The sequence below is a fragment of the Centroberyx gerrardi genome, chromosome 15 (assembly GCF_048128805.1).
Source record: "Centroberyx gerrardi isolate f3 chromosome 15, fCenGer3.hap1.cur.20231027, whole genome shotgun sequence".
Taxonomy (NCBI): Eukaryota; Metazoa; Chordata; class Actinopteri; order Beryciformes; family Berycidae; genus Centroberyx; species Centroberyx gerrardi.
In genome coordinates, this window is record NC_136011.1 from 28,173,421 (window position 1) to 28,190,920 (window position 17,500).

Consider the following 17,500-nt stretch of genomic DNA (forward strand, 5'->3'; position numbering starts at 1 on the left):
CGTCGGCATGGCAACCGCCACCCTGGACGACCTGCAGCAGATCATGCCGGTGAGTCTCTCCGCCTGATCGGACGCTGCTTGTGAAACACGGAGGCCGGTCAACTCTACCGGATAAATAAATTAAAATAAATTAAAGCGAGTCAAGAGACAAGATGAGTGATGTTGACTTGGATTCTGTTACTTTACAGTGGAAATTTGGAGTGGAAGTTTCAAATTTTCCAGTTCTTTTTTTGCTGTGAGGCCTTAAAAGAAAATCCTTTCAGTCAGACTTTCATCGCTTTCATTAGTAAACAGCATATCAGCAAAAATCAAGGTAAAAAACAAAAGTCTACCTTAATTCTACCTGCCGATTTGAAGTTTTGAAAGTTAGATTCAGATCTGAGTCGAAGCGTAACTCAGATCATTTTCAACCTATAGACTCCATGTTTTTTTCCATCATATCGGTCGATTCTGACCAAAACCTCGATTCACTTCACTGCAGAGCCACTCACATCTCTCTCTCTCTCTCTCTCTCTCTCTCTCTGTCTTTTCCAACACACTGACGCTCTCACTCTGTAAAAATCTCTCTGTCAGTAGCTTGACAGTGAAGCAACTGACAAGATATGATTAGAGGAATCAAAAAAAAGATGGGAAAGTATGATCCAGGTCGAAAAAACGGCTTGAGTGATGAATGAAAGACTGTTGGGTACGACTGAAGAAGACTCCATTTGTCTCTCTTTCTTGTCTCTCTCTATTCTCTTTCTCTCTTTGGCATATGGTCAGCCTGCCGTTTCTCCCTCCTGACACTAGAGGGAGCCACAGTAAAACTTTTCTCTTCTCCTCTGCAGTTTCACCTTCCTAATCCCTCTCATCGTCGCCCCTGCAGAGTCTAAATTTAGCTTCATCTGTTGCTGTGGGATTGAATTTAAATTTACCACCGGACCACCAGACCACGGGATAATATTGGGGGGTAATGTATGGGTGAGAGGGCATGCCAGTTCCCTTAGTAACAGAACGTTTTAAAATGTCCCTTATTTTGCTGCAGATTACAGGAGAGAAGTCTGGGGAAACAAGACTTCAAATCCCACACATGCACGCACGCATAAACCCCAAATTTACATGCATTTAATAAGATGCAACCCTGTAATATGGATTTGGATTTTACCTTTCATGACTTGAGTATTTCACCCATACTTCTATTTTAATCATAGTCTATTTTTTCCCACTACTTTAAACATACTTTAACAATGCTTCATCTTTTCCACTGTGCTTTCTTTATGTTTTAGAGAGACTTTAAAGAGTTTTTAAAGAGATGAGATGTTTTATCTAAAGCCCTCTGGATTTTTTTCAACAAGTCCTCCAACCCATACGACCACATAGGTCGTTTGTTCCTACCCTCTAATACGACCCGCAGCAGCGTTTCCAACGTCATCTCACAGAAATACGTGAAATGAAAACAACTTGGGTTATGGTTATGGTTAGGCAACTAAAACAACTTGGTTAAGGTTAGGAAAATGGTTTGGTCAGGGTTAAATTTGGAAACGCTGGGAATCGAACCCTTACTTTCCACCGTGTTATTTCAATGTTGAGAGAGAAACGTGACGCAGACCAACGTAGCACATTGTCGTTATTTACACGACCGCTAGAGGTCGCTTAACTTTAAAACGTAACTATAGGTCGTAATAAGCTGCTTGTACAAACGACCTATGGGCTCGTTTTTTGGGGGAGGACAGGCTGATTTTTTTAAACCTCATCTGCACAATCTGTATTTTTCCTTTACTTCCTATATAATAATAATAATAAACTTTATTTATATAGCACTTAAAACACAGTTACAAAGTGCTTTACAAAACAGAGAGAACAATAGGTACATAAAAAGACAATAAAAAGCAAAATTACATAGAAAGTTAAGGCATCAGTAGCCTGGTAAGACCATTCTGATCACTTGACCTCACATTCAGTCTGGACTTCCAGCCGTCCACATCGATTTCCTGAAATTACAATGTAACCGGGCCAATCAGGGACTGCGTCGTAGCTGATGACGTAACCGGGCCAATCAGGGACTGCGTCGTAGTTGATGACGTAACCGGGCCAATCAGGGACTGCGTCGTAGTTGATGACGTGAAATACAGGCCGCCGCTGGAAAAACAGTAACGGTGTCTCCCGAAGCAACGAGCGGTAACGTTAACGTTAGTAGAGTAAACAGCCATAAGTGCAGTTATTGCAGAAATAGCCTCAATAACAACAATTAAACAAGAACAAGAGTACGCACTAGCGGAGTTTCTCGGCGGTAAAGACGTTTTCGCCGTTCTTCCGACTGGATTTGAATTTGGATTCACGCTGATTGGCTGAAGGAGTTTGTCTGTCTAGGCAAGTACTCCCGCCCACTGAAATCGATGTGGGCGGCTGGAAGTCCAGACTGATCCGTGGAGCGAAACAGAATGTGAGGTCACGTGATCAGGATGGTCTTACCAGGCTAAGACATCAGGGGTTATAAACACATTAGTAAAAGCCAGTAAAAGGTAAAAAAAAAAAGTGAGTTTTTAAAAGTGATTTAAAAGACGACACTGAACTGGCTGACCTAATCTCCCCAGGCGGGTTATTCCACAGTCTGGGGGTCCTGATGGAGAAAGCGCGATCTCCCTTTTGTTTTCAACCAAAAGACCAGCGCCTCGGCTCATACGGGGTTAAAAGATCCTCTGGTGATGTGTCTTCCATATCTGCACAACGAGCAGCTCAGACTCTAAACCTTCGCTCCGTGTGTGTCTCGGGGTTTGGACAGTTTTGGTCTCGCAGTGTGTTGTTCTGTAGCAGTGATGACATCATGACATCACACCTCCTAAATATCACAAACAGTGGCTTTAATTGCGGTCCGGTGCCAGATGTGAACCTCATTCAGCCACTTGGCTGCTTTTCCTGCTGTTACATAAGAGCCTGGGCGTCGTCTCTCTCTCTCTCTCCCTCTCTCTCTCTCTCCCTCTCTCTCTCCCTCTCTCTCTCTCTCCCTCTCTCTCTCCCCCTCACACACACACACCAGGACACCCGCTCAGACGTTCAAGCATGCACGTACACACACACATTTTTTTTTCACACTCGCATGCCAATATATGCGTATACGTATGCACATATTCTCTCTCCCTCTCTCTCTCTCTCTAGAAGAATGTAATGGAATAATGAAAATCACATTCTGTTCTCTCCACCTCTCCCTCCCTCTCTCTCTCTCTCTCTCTCTCTCACTAAAACACAGCTTTGCATTTTGCAGTTTGGCAGCAAAACAAAAATGTGCAAACTTCTTAGTGTATCTGGTTAGAAAAGTTGACAGCAGCCCTCAGTGTTTATATCTTGTTATATGGTTGCAGGAGATATGCATTTTGAAATAACAGTGACACACAAAAAAAAAAAGCCATCGATTATTTTTATTATTTCAAATCAAAAGTATGTACAGATACAGCATGTTAAACCGAAAGAGATATCCAATACCACCCTGGAGTAAATGTTCAGTGAGGCTTCCAGATGCACACATGAAACCCCCAGCTGCTCCAGTGCAGCGGCTCAGTGGAAACCAGTAGAATTAAGGCAGTGGTTTTACTGGGAAGCTTCCAGTGTGACCGGTGTTGTTGGAAAAGAGCGTTCATACTCACCAAAACTCTTCCCTGCCTAACTAAAAGTTAATGAATATATTTTATACATCTAGACTTTCATTGACTGCGTTCATTCCCTAACCCTTCACCTTCACCTTCACCTTCACCTTCACCCTGAACGCTGCAGCAGCTGCTTCACTGATTCAAAATGTGCAAAAACTGAGCTGAAGTGCATGCAAAAGGCAACAAGTCTGATACGAGTAAATCTCCAGAGACCAGTAACTCCATTTGGAACATTTAGTGAAAAAACACCAATTGGCAAATCATTTTTCTCGGTCAAATAACTGACTTTCTCACTCCAGCTGAGTCTAATGACAGTGACGTAAAGGAGCGTTTCATTTAAATGGAATGTATTATACACAAGAAACTATAGGGAAATCTAATATTTTGTAATAATCAACAAATGTATTTTTTATTTTCAATTAACACTGTTTTAATTATTTCAAATATACAAATCACAATCTTTTAGAATGACTCTTACAAACACTACATGCCTAACCTTAACTTAGAAGTACAAGAACACACACACACACACACACACACACACACTAGAGAGTAGGGTGCTAAATCAGGCCCTGTGGTTATGTAACAGTGGGATCTGATATGAGGCCTGCAGTTGGCCTCATGAAGAGTGCAAACAGTGCAGTGAATGAATGAATGAATGAATGAATGAATTAGCAAGCAAAAAAAATAATCAAACAAACAGTAACTTGTTGAACAGTATTTACAGTCTAAGCAGTTGCTTTCAGTAAAATAGTAACAAGTGTTTCTCTGATTATAACAGTTCCTTAAATTAGTGAGTGAAATAATAGGTGAATTGATGAATGGGTGGATGGATGAAAGGATGAATAAATGAATGAATGAGTGAAAAATGAGCATGCAAGTCTTCCCTGGATAAATAAAAATTCATCAAAACATTTTTTATTGAATTGATCCTAGATTCATCCTCTCATCCATACAGCTGTCACTTAGCAGCTCGTTGGGGCAGCTGGGGGTGAAGTGCCTTGCTCATGGGCTCCCTGGCAGTAATTAAGGGAAAGGAAAGCATTTCATTACTAGAAGGTGTTCACTCTTCACTCTTCCACCAACGCTCAACAATTCTCCACCTTCAAAGCTGCAGCCTCCGTAAAACAGTTTATATCCATTCATCATTTGTCTTCTGGGTTTGGGCAACGCTTTAGTAGCTGACTTGGAAGTCATGGAAACCAGACTTTCCCAGCAGCACTTGAACGCATTATAGTTCTGGCCTAAAAAATGATAATCGTCTAATGGTGTAAATCCCAGATCCAGATCAGAACCAAAATCTGATCACTCGCTGACTGACTGACTGACTTTCTTACTTACTGACTGACAGACTGACTTACTTACTTACTTTCTGACTTACTGACTGACTGACTTACTTACTGACTGACTGACTTACTTACTGACTGACTGACTGACTGACTGACTTACTTTCTTTCTTTCTTTCTTGCTTACTTACTTACTGACTTACTGACTGATTTACTGACTGACTGACTTTCTTACTTACTGACTGACTGACTTACTTACTGACTGACTGACTGACTGACTGACTGACTGATTTACTGACTTACTGACTTTCTTACTTACTGACTGACTGACTGACTGACTGACTGACTGATTTACTGACTTACTGACTTTCTTACTTACTGACTGACTGACTGACTGACTTACTGATTTACTGACTTACTGATTTACTGACTTACTGACTTTCTTACTTACTGACTGACTGACTGACTGACTTTCTTTCTTGCTTACTTACTTACTGACTTACTGACTTTCTTACTTACTGACTGACTGACTGACTGACTTACTTTCTTTCTTGCTTACTTACTTACTGACTTACTGACTGATTTACTGACTTACTGACTTTCTTACTTACTGACTGACTGACTGACTGACTGACTGACTTTCTTTCTTGCTTACTTACTTACTGATTTACTGACTTACTTACTGACTGACTGACTTACTTTTTTACTTACTTACTGACTTACTGACTTACTGACTGACTTACTTTCTTACTTACTTACTGACTTACTGACTGACTGGCTGACTGACTTACTTTCTTACTTACTTACTGACTTACTGACTGACTGACTGACTTTCTTACTTAATTACTTACTTACTGACTTACTGATTTACTGACTTACTGACTGACTGACTGACTGCCTTACTTTCTTGCTTACTTACTGACTTACTGACTGTCTGCCTTACTTTCTTGCTTACTTACTTACTGATTTACTGACTTACTTACTGACTTACTGACTGACTGACTGACTTACTTTTTTACTTACTTACTGACTTACTGACTTACTGACTTACTGACTGACTTACTTTCTTACTGACTTACTGACTTACTGACTGACTTACTTTCTTACTTACTTACTGACTTACTGACTGACTGACTGACTGCCTTACTTTCTTGCTTACTTACTGACTTACTTACTTACTGACTTACTGACTGTCTGCCTTACTTTCTTGCTTACTTACTGACTTACTTACTTACTGACTTACTGACTGACCGACTGACTGACTGACTGACTGACTGACTGACTGACTGGCTGACTGACTTTATTTTCTGACCACATTGTCCCAGTTGTTTTGGATGTGCAGCAGCAGACTCAGTCTCATGCTGCAGAAGGTTTTAACTCTGAACTTGTGGTGTGTTCAGGAGCTGGCTCACGGCCTGGGAGAGCTGCTGAGCTACGAGGGAAACGTAGAGGAAGACTTCTACCTCACCTTCCAGGTAAGAGTCTGCCGTCCCGCCTGTTACTGCTGCTGCACCACTGCTGCACTGCTGCTGCACTGCTCCTCCACCAGGGGAACTGTCTGCTGTCTTTTTAGCTGTGAGAACTTACGAGGAATGGTCTGGTTGAAAGACACTGAGTTTTGTGCTGCAGTAAACTACAGTGTGTTGCTTTTACTGCATAATGTCAAGGAAAGATTATTTCTGCAGTGACACTGAATGGAGGAGGACTTTTACACCGGCTGCCACTGCATTTATCTCCTCATGTTCCCTCCTTGATGAAATCAGGGGAAGGACGATGGCTCGACCTCACTCTGCCCGTCCGTCACATGAAAATATCTTGGATGCCGCTGATTGGATTTTGATGAAACGTCTTTAAAAAGCTTTAAAAAAGTCTTCAAAAGACTTCAATTTCACTTGGTAATGGGGACATGGAAGAAATGATTAACTGTGAACTGTAACGGTGAAAATCCAACATGTGGAACTGGCTTATCTTGACAGTTGCATAGTGTTTGTATACGCTCTAGTTAATGATGTAATCATATGTAATGTTTAATCAGCTTCAAGTAACTGTTTGAAGTCAGAGCACACACACACACACACACACACACACACACACACACACAGTCTTACTTAAGTCACTTTTGGGGTATTTACATAGACTTACATTCATTTCCTGGAGACTTACCCTTACCCTAACCCTAACCATAACCACTACTTGCCTAAACCTAACCCTTACCTTAACCTTAACCTAATCTTAACCTTAACCTTAACCTTAACCTTAACCTTAACCTAACCCTAACCTTAACTTAACCCTAACCTTAACCACTGACCCAAAAATCAGCTTTTTACCAACTGGCGACACGACTTTTGTCCCCCAATCAACTGGTCTTAAGTCTGGTGTGTGTCCCTGAAAGTGACTTAAGTCATACCCACACACACTCACACACACACACACACACACACACACACACACACCGCAGACGTCATCCTTAACGTTGCTCAGCAGTTCTGACGGACAGCTGTGACTGTCGTCGCTGCTGTGTGAATCTAATAAAGTTAATTATAGACCAGTGGAAGATCTGGATCTGGATCTCAGCCGACAAGATGAGGAACTCTGATGTGTCATGGAGCATGCTCACATGAGTCAGGTGTTAACGATGCAACAATTTAATTAACCATCAAAATGTATACTGTAGGTCCACATGGAGAGTTTGGTTCCAAAATGAGAAATCCACTGAGAAAAGTGACATGTACTCTTACAAAGGGATTGATAGCGCAAAATTTAAAGCAAATTATTATACTATTTAGGTGTTTTTTAGATAATAAAGTGATTGTTTAATAAAATGGAAAGACTTTTACAGACTGGATTTTGGAGATTTTTTTTTCCCCAACATGGATAGTTAGTGTGTTGAAAATGACGCCTTCACATATTATTGAAGTTTGATCTGTAGATGCATCATAACTCAACATACAGGAGTATTTAACTCTGACACATTACCCTTGAGCAAGGCACCAAATCTGAAGCTGATGGCATGATGTGTTCGGGGTTATGTGTGTGAAATCTGAAATCTGACCACACCAGTCTGGACACACCTGACTGAATGTTGTGTTTTTCATTCTCTTAAAGCCATTCTGATCTAAAGGCTTCTGCTTAAATGCTTGAAATGAGTTTCTTAGACAAATATAAATAGTGAAGTTGATCCTATGTATGAATTTCTTTCCAAAGCCTTTGCCTTTCCATCAAGGCAAAGGGCGGCTGCTTTAAAGAATCTAAAATATAAGATAGTTTTGATTTGTTTAACACTTTTTTGGTCACTGCTTAATTCCATTTGTGTTATTTCATAGTTTTGATGTCTTTACTGTTCTTCTAAAAGGTGGAAAATAGTAAAAAATAACTGAAACAGGAATGTGGAAGAAGCGTTATGTAATGGCGTCAGTCGAGGCGCTATTTTGGCGTTCAGTATTAACTTACAGCGTAACATATAGGTTTGTCACAGTGACACCACCATGCAGCTGAACCCACTGACCTCCACCTCTCTCTCTCTCTCTCTCTCTCTCTCTCTCTCTCTCTCTCTCTCTCTCTCTCTCTGTTACTCGCTCACTCTCTCCTCCATCCATCTATTTCTGTATTTCTGCATGTCTCTTATGTCACTCTACCTCTCTCTCTTCTCCTGTATTTGTATCTCTTTCTCCATAGAGACACACACACACACACACACACGCACACAAACACACACACACACACACACACACACACACACACACACACACAGTGTCAGCCTTCACCCCACAGAGGTCGGATCCATCAATCAAATGCATAGATCTTCCAGTTACTGATTCACACACGGCTGTTAGCTACTGAACACACATATGCCTCAAAAACCTGTGTGTGTGTGTGTGTGTGTGTGTGTGTGTGTGTGTTTGTGTTTGTGAGTATTCACATGTGACCACACCACGCCATCACGTTTTTTTTTCATGTTTTTTGCATGTGTTTCTACATGTGTGTGCTCCATATATGCATGCATGTTCTAGGACACACACACACACACAGAGTAAGAAAGTAAGAATAGGAGTAAGGTTATTATTGTAAACTAAAATTAAAACAAAAACGAAAACCAGGTGTTAAAAATGGTTGTAAACTGAAATAAAAATGAAAACTGAACTGAAATGTTCTTATCTACTTGTAAAACCTTAATAAAATAAAATAAAAGTATATGTGAAATGTTTTTGGTTTTCCACTTTTTGTTTATGTGCAGGGTAGAAAGAGGATGAATTTTGGGCTGAAAATTTTGGCGAATTTTACTGAATGCTGAAGTGAAAAATGCATGTAAAAAAATAATTTAGGATTTATTGTTTGTATTACACTATATCTGTTGCTTCTATCATTACACCCTTCAAACAGTACTGAAACTAGAACTGAAACTAAATAAAAACTAAACTAAAACTAAACACTTGAGGAATAGTTCAACTACTATTTTCATTTCTAGAAGTGGAAAAGTCTGCACTCATGGTACTGGAAGAAAAGTGTTTTGGATAAATGCAACCACCAAAATGTCATAGACTTGACGTGTGTGTGTGTGTGTGTGTGTGTGTGTGTGTGTGTGTGTTGCAGGTTTTCCAGGAGGAGCTGGGTGTGGTCAGACCGCACAACCTGAAGCCTGGAGGAGACAGGATCCCCGTCACCAAGCAGAACAGGAGAGGTGGGTCCGGTCTAAACTAACCAGTCACTTTACTTTGTTACTTTCCCCTTAATAAGTCAGTCTTTATTAAAAGTAACTCGTTAAGAGTACTTTCACGTTACCCGCTTAAAATCATGCCTTTAAAATACGTCTTCTGCTGATGTCATCACTATTAATGTATAGAAATCATCACAAAGTAACAATCTACTGTTGTCTAAAGAAAACATCAAGGCAGCTTTCAGTTATTCCACAGTAAACTAGTCAGGAAACCAACTGATCCGGTCTGGTCTCTGCGCTCACAAGCTTTCAGTTCAAATCTTCAGGTTTGACAGTGAAAACTAAACTTAAAACTAAACTTACTACCTAACGAACCCCAACAGAAGCAGATCAGAAAACAAGGAGGCTTCGTACTAAAATATGAGCAAATACACTTATCAAACAGAGGGAATTAGAAATAAAGGCCTGTCTCTAATATAAGCCTGCTTCCAATAAAGGCCTGGTACCCTCTGCAGTCGAGGTAAATAAAGGCCCGGGCCAATATTAGAAGATTTACGGTAGGCCTGCTTTAATTTGCACTAAACATATAACCGTTTAAAAGAAAAAGAAAAATAGTGAAATGTAAGTTTGAGAAAGTAACTAATAACTGATTACATAAATTGCAAAACTAACTCGTTAAGTTACTCGTTACCAAAGAAAAGTAATCTGATTACTCTAACATGTTACTATGTAATGTGTTACCCTCTACACTGGTCCTGGGTGATCTAATCCACATTAACAACTACAGAAACATATTTAAACTTTAGTGTACGTATCCAACCAGGAGTCACACACAAGGTGGCTGAGATAGTAAGAGAGCTGAAGCGATTGGTCGATCGACAGAAAATTAAGAGCAGAATTTTGATAATCGATGAATCGTTTTAGTCATTTATCAAGTAAAAAGACCAAACATTTTCTGCTTACAGCTTCACAAATACAAAGATTTGCTGCTTTTCCCTGTTTCATATTGTTATTAAAATGAATACTTTGGTTTTGTCTGCTGGTCAGACTGAGGAAGACATTTGAAGAATCACTTTGGGCTCTGGGAACGAGTGATGGACATTTGTCATTATTATTTTTGACATTTTATAGACTAAATGATTAATTGAAAAAAAAAAAAAAAAAGTTGAACTACAGCAGAGCGTCCCTCGAGAGAAGCATGGTTTTGTTAAAGTTACGTGGGAGAAATGATCATTTTAACGTTAATGAACAGGACTTGTTAACACCAAATTAGGTTTTCCCGGCACCAAACGGTTACGTGAAGGAAGCACGACTATAAACAGGCAGTGGTGTCACAGTGAAGTAGCTCAGTTCATTTATAGGGAACGTTTTTCTTATTGAATCATGAATTTTCACATAATTCGTAAATTCCACAGCTCGTAAATCTGCGTTTCAGAGTTCACGCTCATTTCACGACATTTTATGAGATCATGTTGACTTAGCTGAGAATCTGAAGCTAAAGGAGCTAATCCTCCTCCTGAGCTACTAAACTGAGGCGAGCAGCATCACAGGAACCTGGCTGCGATAAAGACGATAAAGTCAAGATGCAAAAACGTCAATTTTATTTCCCCAAAAACCTGATTTTCCGTCCATCAGGTCATTCTGCCGTCCACAGCCAGTTCACTCACAATGTCCCTCTGTGTGTTAGAGAGAGATGGCAGGAGCTGGTGGAAACTGGACAGAAGTGTGTAATGGAATAATGAAAATCACACTCTCGTTCTCCGTCCGTCTCTTCTCTCTCTCTCTCTCCCTCATCACTCTCATCTCTCCATAGTACGTCTCAGCTCTACATCGTACCTCACTGCTGAAATAAATCCTTATAAACGTATGCCCTTCTATGAAACGCTTCCAGCAGTGTACTTGCCTCAACTAGCTTCTGTGCCGTCTAGTACTCTCATACTCTATATCTAAGGAAGTGATGTGAGTGTGTGTGTGTGTGTGTGTGTGATTGTGTGTGTGTGGTGTAGTGTAGTGTGTCGATGAGAGAGCGATGATTGGTGAGGAATCGCCCCCTTGACAACACAAACTTGATTAAAAATACAAACTTCATTTTAACCAAATATTATATTGAACACTGGTTTTAAATCCCCATGAAGCTTCAACATACTTCCTCAGTGTGATGTATTTCCTAGTTAAGACAGAAATACATCACACTGAGGAAGTTAATGTGAGTTGTATTCCGTTGAGACAACGGTTGGGCGTGACGTAACATGGAAAGGGATCGCTTCACAAGTGTTAAACCAAATGTAGATCATTCAGTGAGAAAAAGACAGTTTGATTGGATGGAGGGCGGGAGGGGCGGGACTGTTAAAAAATCTGTAATGTTTTTATTTACGCCTCCTGGTGCACAATGATCACTAAAGATTTCCCCTTTTCCAGGCAGTAAAAATAATGAGATTTTGATTTTAAAATACAATAAACTGAAATTTTTGTGTTTTTTTGGGGCATGAATTGTCAAACAGGTGCATGGTGTGGTGGGTAGAATGAGCTAAAAAAGCCAAAAAGTAATTGCTAACACTTTATAATAAGGTTGTATTAACTAACATGAATTAATGCATTAATTACATGGTGAACACATGGTGAAGCATGAATACATTTATTTATGTTAACTAAGTAATTAACAAATGGATTTGTAAATGCAGTAATTAAATGTTTGTTTATTAATTATTTTTTATTGAGTTAATTTAATAATTTAACTAATTAAGCGTTTGTTCAACATTAATGAATGCATGTTAGTTAATACAACCTTATTATAAAGTGTTACCAAGTCATTTTTCATTTCAGTGTGTAGCCATCGAGAGCGGAGAACATTACTCATTCACTTTCAGATGTGTGTTTTTAGTGTGTGTGTGTGTGTGTGTGTGTGTGTGTGTGTGTGTATATGGGGGGGGGGAGCTGTGGTTACACTGACAGTCAATCAGCCACTTTATGAGTTCTTGGTGATTTTCTCGGCGGACGTGACTCAGCTGCAGGATGTCGCTGCGTTTCAGAGAAACAGATCAGAATCAGAAGGAGGAGAGAGAGGTCAGCTGTTATCAATACTTCTTGTCTCTCTCTCTACCGATCACTCAGTTTTCAATTAAATTCAATGAGTTTTATTGGCATGAAGGTTAAGAAACAATATTGCCAAAACAATATGGTATAATACAATATATTAATTCAAAACAGCATTTAAATCATAAATAATGTTAAGTCACAACAGGCCACTTACATAAAATGACAATAGTTTATATGTATGTATTTATATGTATGTATGGACTTTATAGAGTGGCAATAGTTTATATATATGAACTCTTATGACAATGGGTCAAATATATGGAATGACAGCTGATAAAATACAGAGATCAGATCCAAGTTAGGTATTTTGCAGCAATCAGTTCGTCCTTGAGCCCTAAAGATAATTAACTTTTCTTCATCACTTAAATGAAGAAATTTGAGTAATACTTTCTGAATTTCATCAATTTCCGTCTCTTTCTGTCTTTCTCACTCAACTGAGGAGTCAGCAGTGTCTCTCCCTCTTTCTCTGCTCTCTTTTCTCTGCTCTCTTTTCTCTGCTCTCTTTTCTTATATCTTAGTTTATTTCTCTCCTGACTCTTTCACTCACTGAGTCATTTCTCTCTGTTTTGCTCTCTCCTCTCTGCCTCCTGTGGTTTGGATGTCGCCACCTGATGCATATCATTTCTTCATTTCTTCCTCTGTGGTCATCAAACGTGGTTTTCGGTATTGTAGTTCCACTTTTTATGGCACGCTTGCTACCACTGCACTAACATATCAAACTTGTTCCCTTTTTAGACATCTGAAGGTGCAAAGAATTGTCTGCTAAGTAGCAGTTTGAGTTGTGTTAGTTAATAAAGTGTAAATCTGTAGAACTGTGTGTTAGTTAATAAAGTGTAAATCTGTATGAAGCAGCTAGAAGCAGAGAGCAGCTGAGTCAGCTTGTTGTGGTGTGGCTGTAGATCCATTCAGTAACGTTCTCAGTAAAAGTGAATAGTGTGATAAGGTGGATTTGGTTACTGTGACACAGTAAACTGTCTTGTCTTTAGCCCTAGTCTCTACTCCAAAACACTCTGAGTTGTAGCTTGAGAAGAGTCAGCTCAGTTAACCTGAACAAACTGTTAGCTAGCTAACTAGCCGGCAAACACACTGATGTTAATGTGAACACGCTAACGCTAGCTGCTACTAGATACGTTAGCTAGTGTGCTAATCAGATGTGCTAACAACAAGACAGTGATGTTAGCTGATGATCTCTGGAGGGTCACAGGATTATGATCAGGACTCTGTGGCTCCACTTGGCCTCCTTCCTGTTGGCATCGAGGAATTGAATCTTATTTTACTGTTGCACTCAAAGCCGCTGTGGATCAACGCCTAAAATGTAAATTAAATGTAAATGTGCGTGGCATAAACTACCAGGTATCACAACCACTGCACTATAATATGTCTGTCTTCATTTAGTCTCATATAGTCTTAAAAACTTATATAGCCTATACTATATACTTATAACTCAGTATAAAGTCACCTAATTCCAGTATTTTCTTGATACAAGTCAGAATTATCTCACCCCATCGACATATTTTTCACTTTTATCAAGAAAAATAAGACTCAGTAGACCTCGCTAAAGGTCTTCGACCTCTGAAGGACTGCGCCCAAGTGTTTAGCTTGTTAGCAAAAATACTGCGAAGACAGTCTTCTTTACTCTGTAGCTGACACTGGCTGCCAGATATACCAAACTGAAACGTTGGTATAGACACACACACACACACACACACACACACATGTGTTTATGTTGGCGTTGTGACTGGCAGTTTCAGCAGTTAGGTAATCTTCACCCAGCTGCAGACTGCAGGTCAGACCAGGCCGACACTGTTGGGCAATACAGTGTGTTAGCATGACATTAACCTTTAATACTACTAATAATAATAATATAATAATGTGATATAATGTGGACAGTAGCACTCTACTACTGCTATCCAGCTTTTGCACCTACTGTATAGTCATATAGTCAATTCTTTCCATTTTGTTTTGTTTTGTTTTGCTTTGCTTTGTTTTTTTATTGATTTTCATGTAGGAGTGACAAAAGTTCTGTACAGTAACACAATACAAGATTACAAGTTGATAAGACAAATATTGTGGCTGTACAGTTGTATAGTATATTTCTACATATTTATACTCTGTTTATACCATTCCAACTCATCTTGTTTCCCTTGTGTTGTTCAAAACACCCAGAATGCAGTGCAATATTCCATAGATTTGTATATAGTTCTGTTTTTTTTCTTTTACTTTTCTTCCATAGCTTCCTGTCACTGCAACCAATCAGGCTCTAACAGTGTCTGTGTGCAAATTATATACATAAAAAAGACATATTTCCTAAATTTCTATTTTTACTTTTTTTTGTATGCTACTTTTAGAGTTTTTTGTTATGTTTAATGTGGCCGACATGAGCAACAGACTGCCAACACAGAGGCTTAATGACATGGAGGCTCAACATAAAACCCAAATGCACACAACATTTTGACAATATGATATTTTTTCACGCTAAAAATCCATGTTAAAACAGCTTTGGGAACCGTTCTGAACTGAAATAAGAAAGATATTTAGGTGCAGAAAACCGATCCCCCCCTGTGTGTTTATTTACATCAGAAAACAAGACAGTTGATGTTGAGCTGGATCGTGGCGCTGAGGTTTCCGCCCTGCAGCAGCAGCAGTGTGGAAACTGATCAGCTGCTGAGGTCAGAGGAGGCAGAGCTTCCTGTTCCGCTTCCTCTCCTGACTCACCGGCCGTGCTATTGTTGCGCTCGGTGTTACGACACGCGTGTTGCGTACGGCCGCCGGCGTCACCGACACGCCAAAGACTGGAAATTCTGCTGGAAGATCGGTGTTGAAACGGTTAATGTGTTTATTTTGGTTCTTGGCAGCTGAATGTGAAGACCATGATGCTGCAGGGTCAGAGGTCATAGAGGACATACCGGGCTTTTGTATGTTTTAACCCATTTATTATAATTCACCTGTACTTCACATTACTATCGGCCATTTCCCAAAGCATTCCATCCTTTTTTTAGATGTAAATGTGTTTTTACCTTCCAGGCAGCCATTCGTTTAATTTCTTTTCCATTTATTTTGTTACGGTGCGAAAATCGGTGACGCTTTTTTTTCCGGGTCCACAATTTCCTAACAATGTCCTAAAAAGGAACTGATCATTTCTCGGGAAGTTTCCTCGAAAGAACCATGTCATGATGTCATGATGTCATGGTTATATAGAAACTGTCAGCAGTCTGGTGAGTCGATAAGATACTGTCAATTTCCTGGAAAGAACTGCAAAACTATAAACTATTTATTGGAAAAATAATAGGCAGAGGTCAATTATCAGAAGTCATTATTCATATAATTATATAATATAGTTATTTGTTGAATTCTTAATTAATTTTAGTTACTTTCTAATTTTCTATATAACTTCATGGTTCCGTCTTGGAAACTCCAAAAGAAATTCCCAGGAATTTACCAACTACCATTCAACTCTTTCTCTATTTCCCTATAATTAGAACATCATTCCATGTTTCTTTCCAGGAAACTTCCAAAGAAATTAACAGTTCTTTTCTAGGAAATTATGAGGAAATTGAGGACCTGGAAAATAAAGCGTTACCCCGAAAATCAACTTTGTGAACATCACGCCCGGGTTTATTTTTTTATCAAAGTTACTTTATTGTTTCATGGTAATTTAGTTTGATGCCCACATTGATTTGAAAAGTCTCCCAGTCTTCTGGTGCGTTCATGTGCCGGTGGGAAGCTCCGACATCCAGGACTAACAAGTCGGCCGACAAAAGCGACCATTATATTACTATATTATTAGTAATGTAATTAACGTTATTTATATAGCACTTTTTAAACCAGCTGTTACAAGGTGCTTTCCAAACAGTTAAGATAAATAAGTACACTGAGTGAGTACATTGGACAGAGGGCAAGAGATTAAAAATGAACGTTAAATAAGATAAAAAAAAGATAAAATTAAGTAAAATAAGAATATAAGGAGACAGACAGGGTTACAAACCGGGATGAAAAATAAGACATAAAAGACAAATGAAAGCAGACATGAGGATAAAGATAAAATAAAATAAAATATAAGGAAACAGACAGGATTACGAACAGGGATAAGAAAAAAAAGGGACATAAAACAAGTAAAAAAAACATGCCAAGACACCGGTCCTTACCTTAGATAAACGTACACACCTGATGCATGTTATTCTGGAAGTGATCTGTGTTTAATTTGTGTTTTGCGTGTTATTTTCTTTGTGTTGCTGCAGCTGCTGCGGCCGGAGGAGGTGGAGATGCTGGTGTGCGGCAGTCCGGAGCTGGACATGAGCGGCTTGCAGAAGGCCGCTCAGTACGAAGGATTCAGCAAGACCGACTCCACCGTCCGGTAAGAGCCGCGGCTACCGTTTCCTTAAATAGACTGACCCCGCTCTGCAGCGAGTCCACAGAAATTCACTGTACAAAATGTCAGCACCACCTGTTCTTCCCATCAAATAGACTGAGCCCACTGCATGTAAGTCCATATATAGTAAAATATTAGGACCATTGACTGTTTCCATGAAATAGACTGACCCTACTATACTGTAACTTCATATATCTTCATTATACAAAATATCAGGACGGTCTACTTTTTCCATTAAATAGTCTGACCCCACTGTGTGGTAAGTACATACAAAGCCACTGTACAAAATGTCAGCACCACCTGTTCTTTCCATCAAATAGACTGAGCCCACTGTATGTAAGTCCACATATAGTAAAATATTAGGACCATCGACTAGTTCCATGAAATAGACTGACCCCACTATACTGTAACTTCATATATCTTCACTTTATAAAATATTGCGACCATCTACTCTTTCCATTAAATAGACTGA

General features: G+C 39.5%; 2 protein-coding genes across 2 annotated transcripts in view; one reads left to right on the forward strand and one right to left on the reverse strand.

The window, feature by feature from the left end:
- Positions 1–17,500, reverse strand: part of slc22a15 (solute carrier family 22 member 15) — a 438,052-nt gene that overhangs the window by 121,347 nt on the left and 299,205 nt on the right. The window lies entirely within an intron of this gene.
- hectd2 (HECT domain containing 2) overlaps positions 1–17,500 on the forward strand; it is a 65,058-nt gene that overhangs the window by 41,020 nt on the left and 6,538 nt on the right. The window contains 4 exon segments of the mRNA XM_078288648.1: positions 1–49; positions 6,310–6,384; positions 9,500–9,587; positions 16,902–17,013. The exon segment at positions 1–49 is cut by the window's left edge and continues 45 nt beyond it. Of these exon segments, the coding sequence (XP_078144774.1) occupies positions 1–49; positions 6,310–6,384; positions 9,500–9,587; positions 16,902–17,013 (324 nt within the window).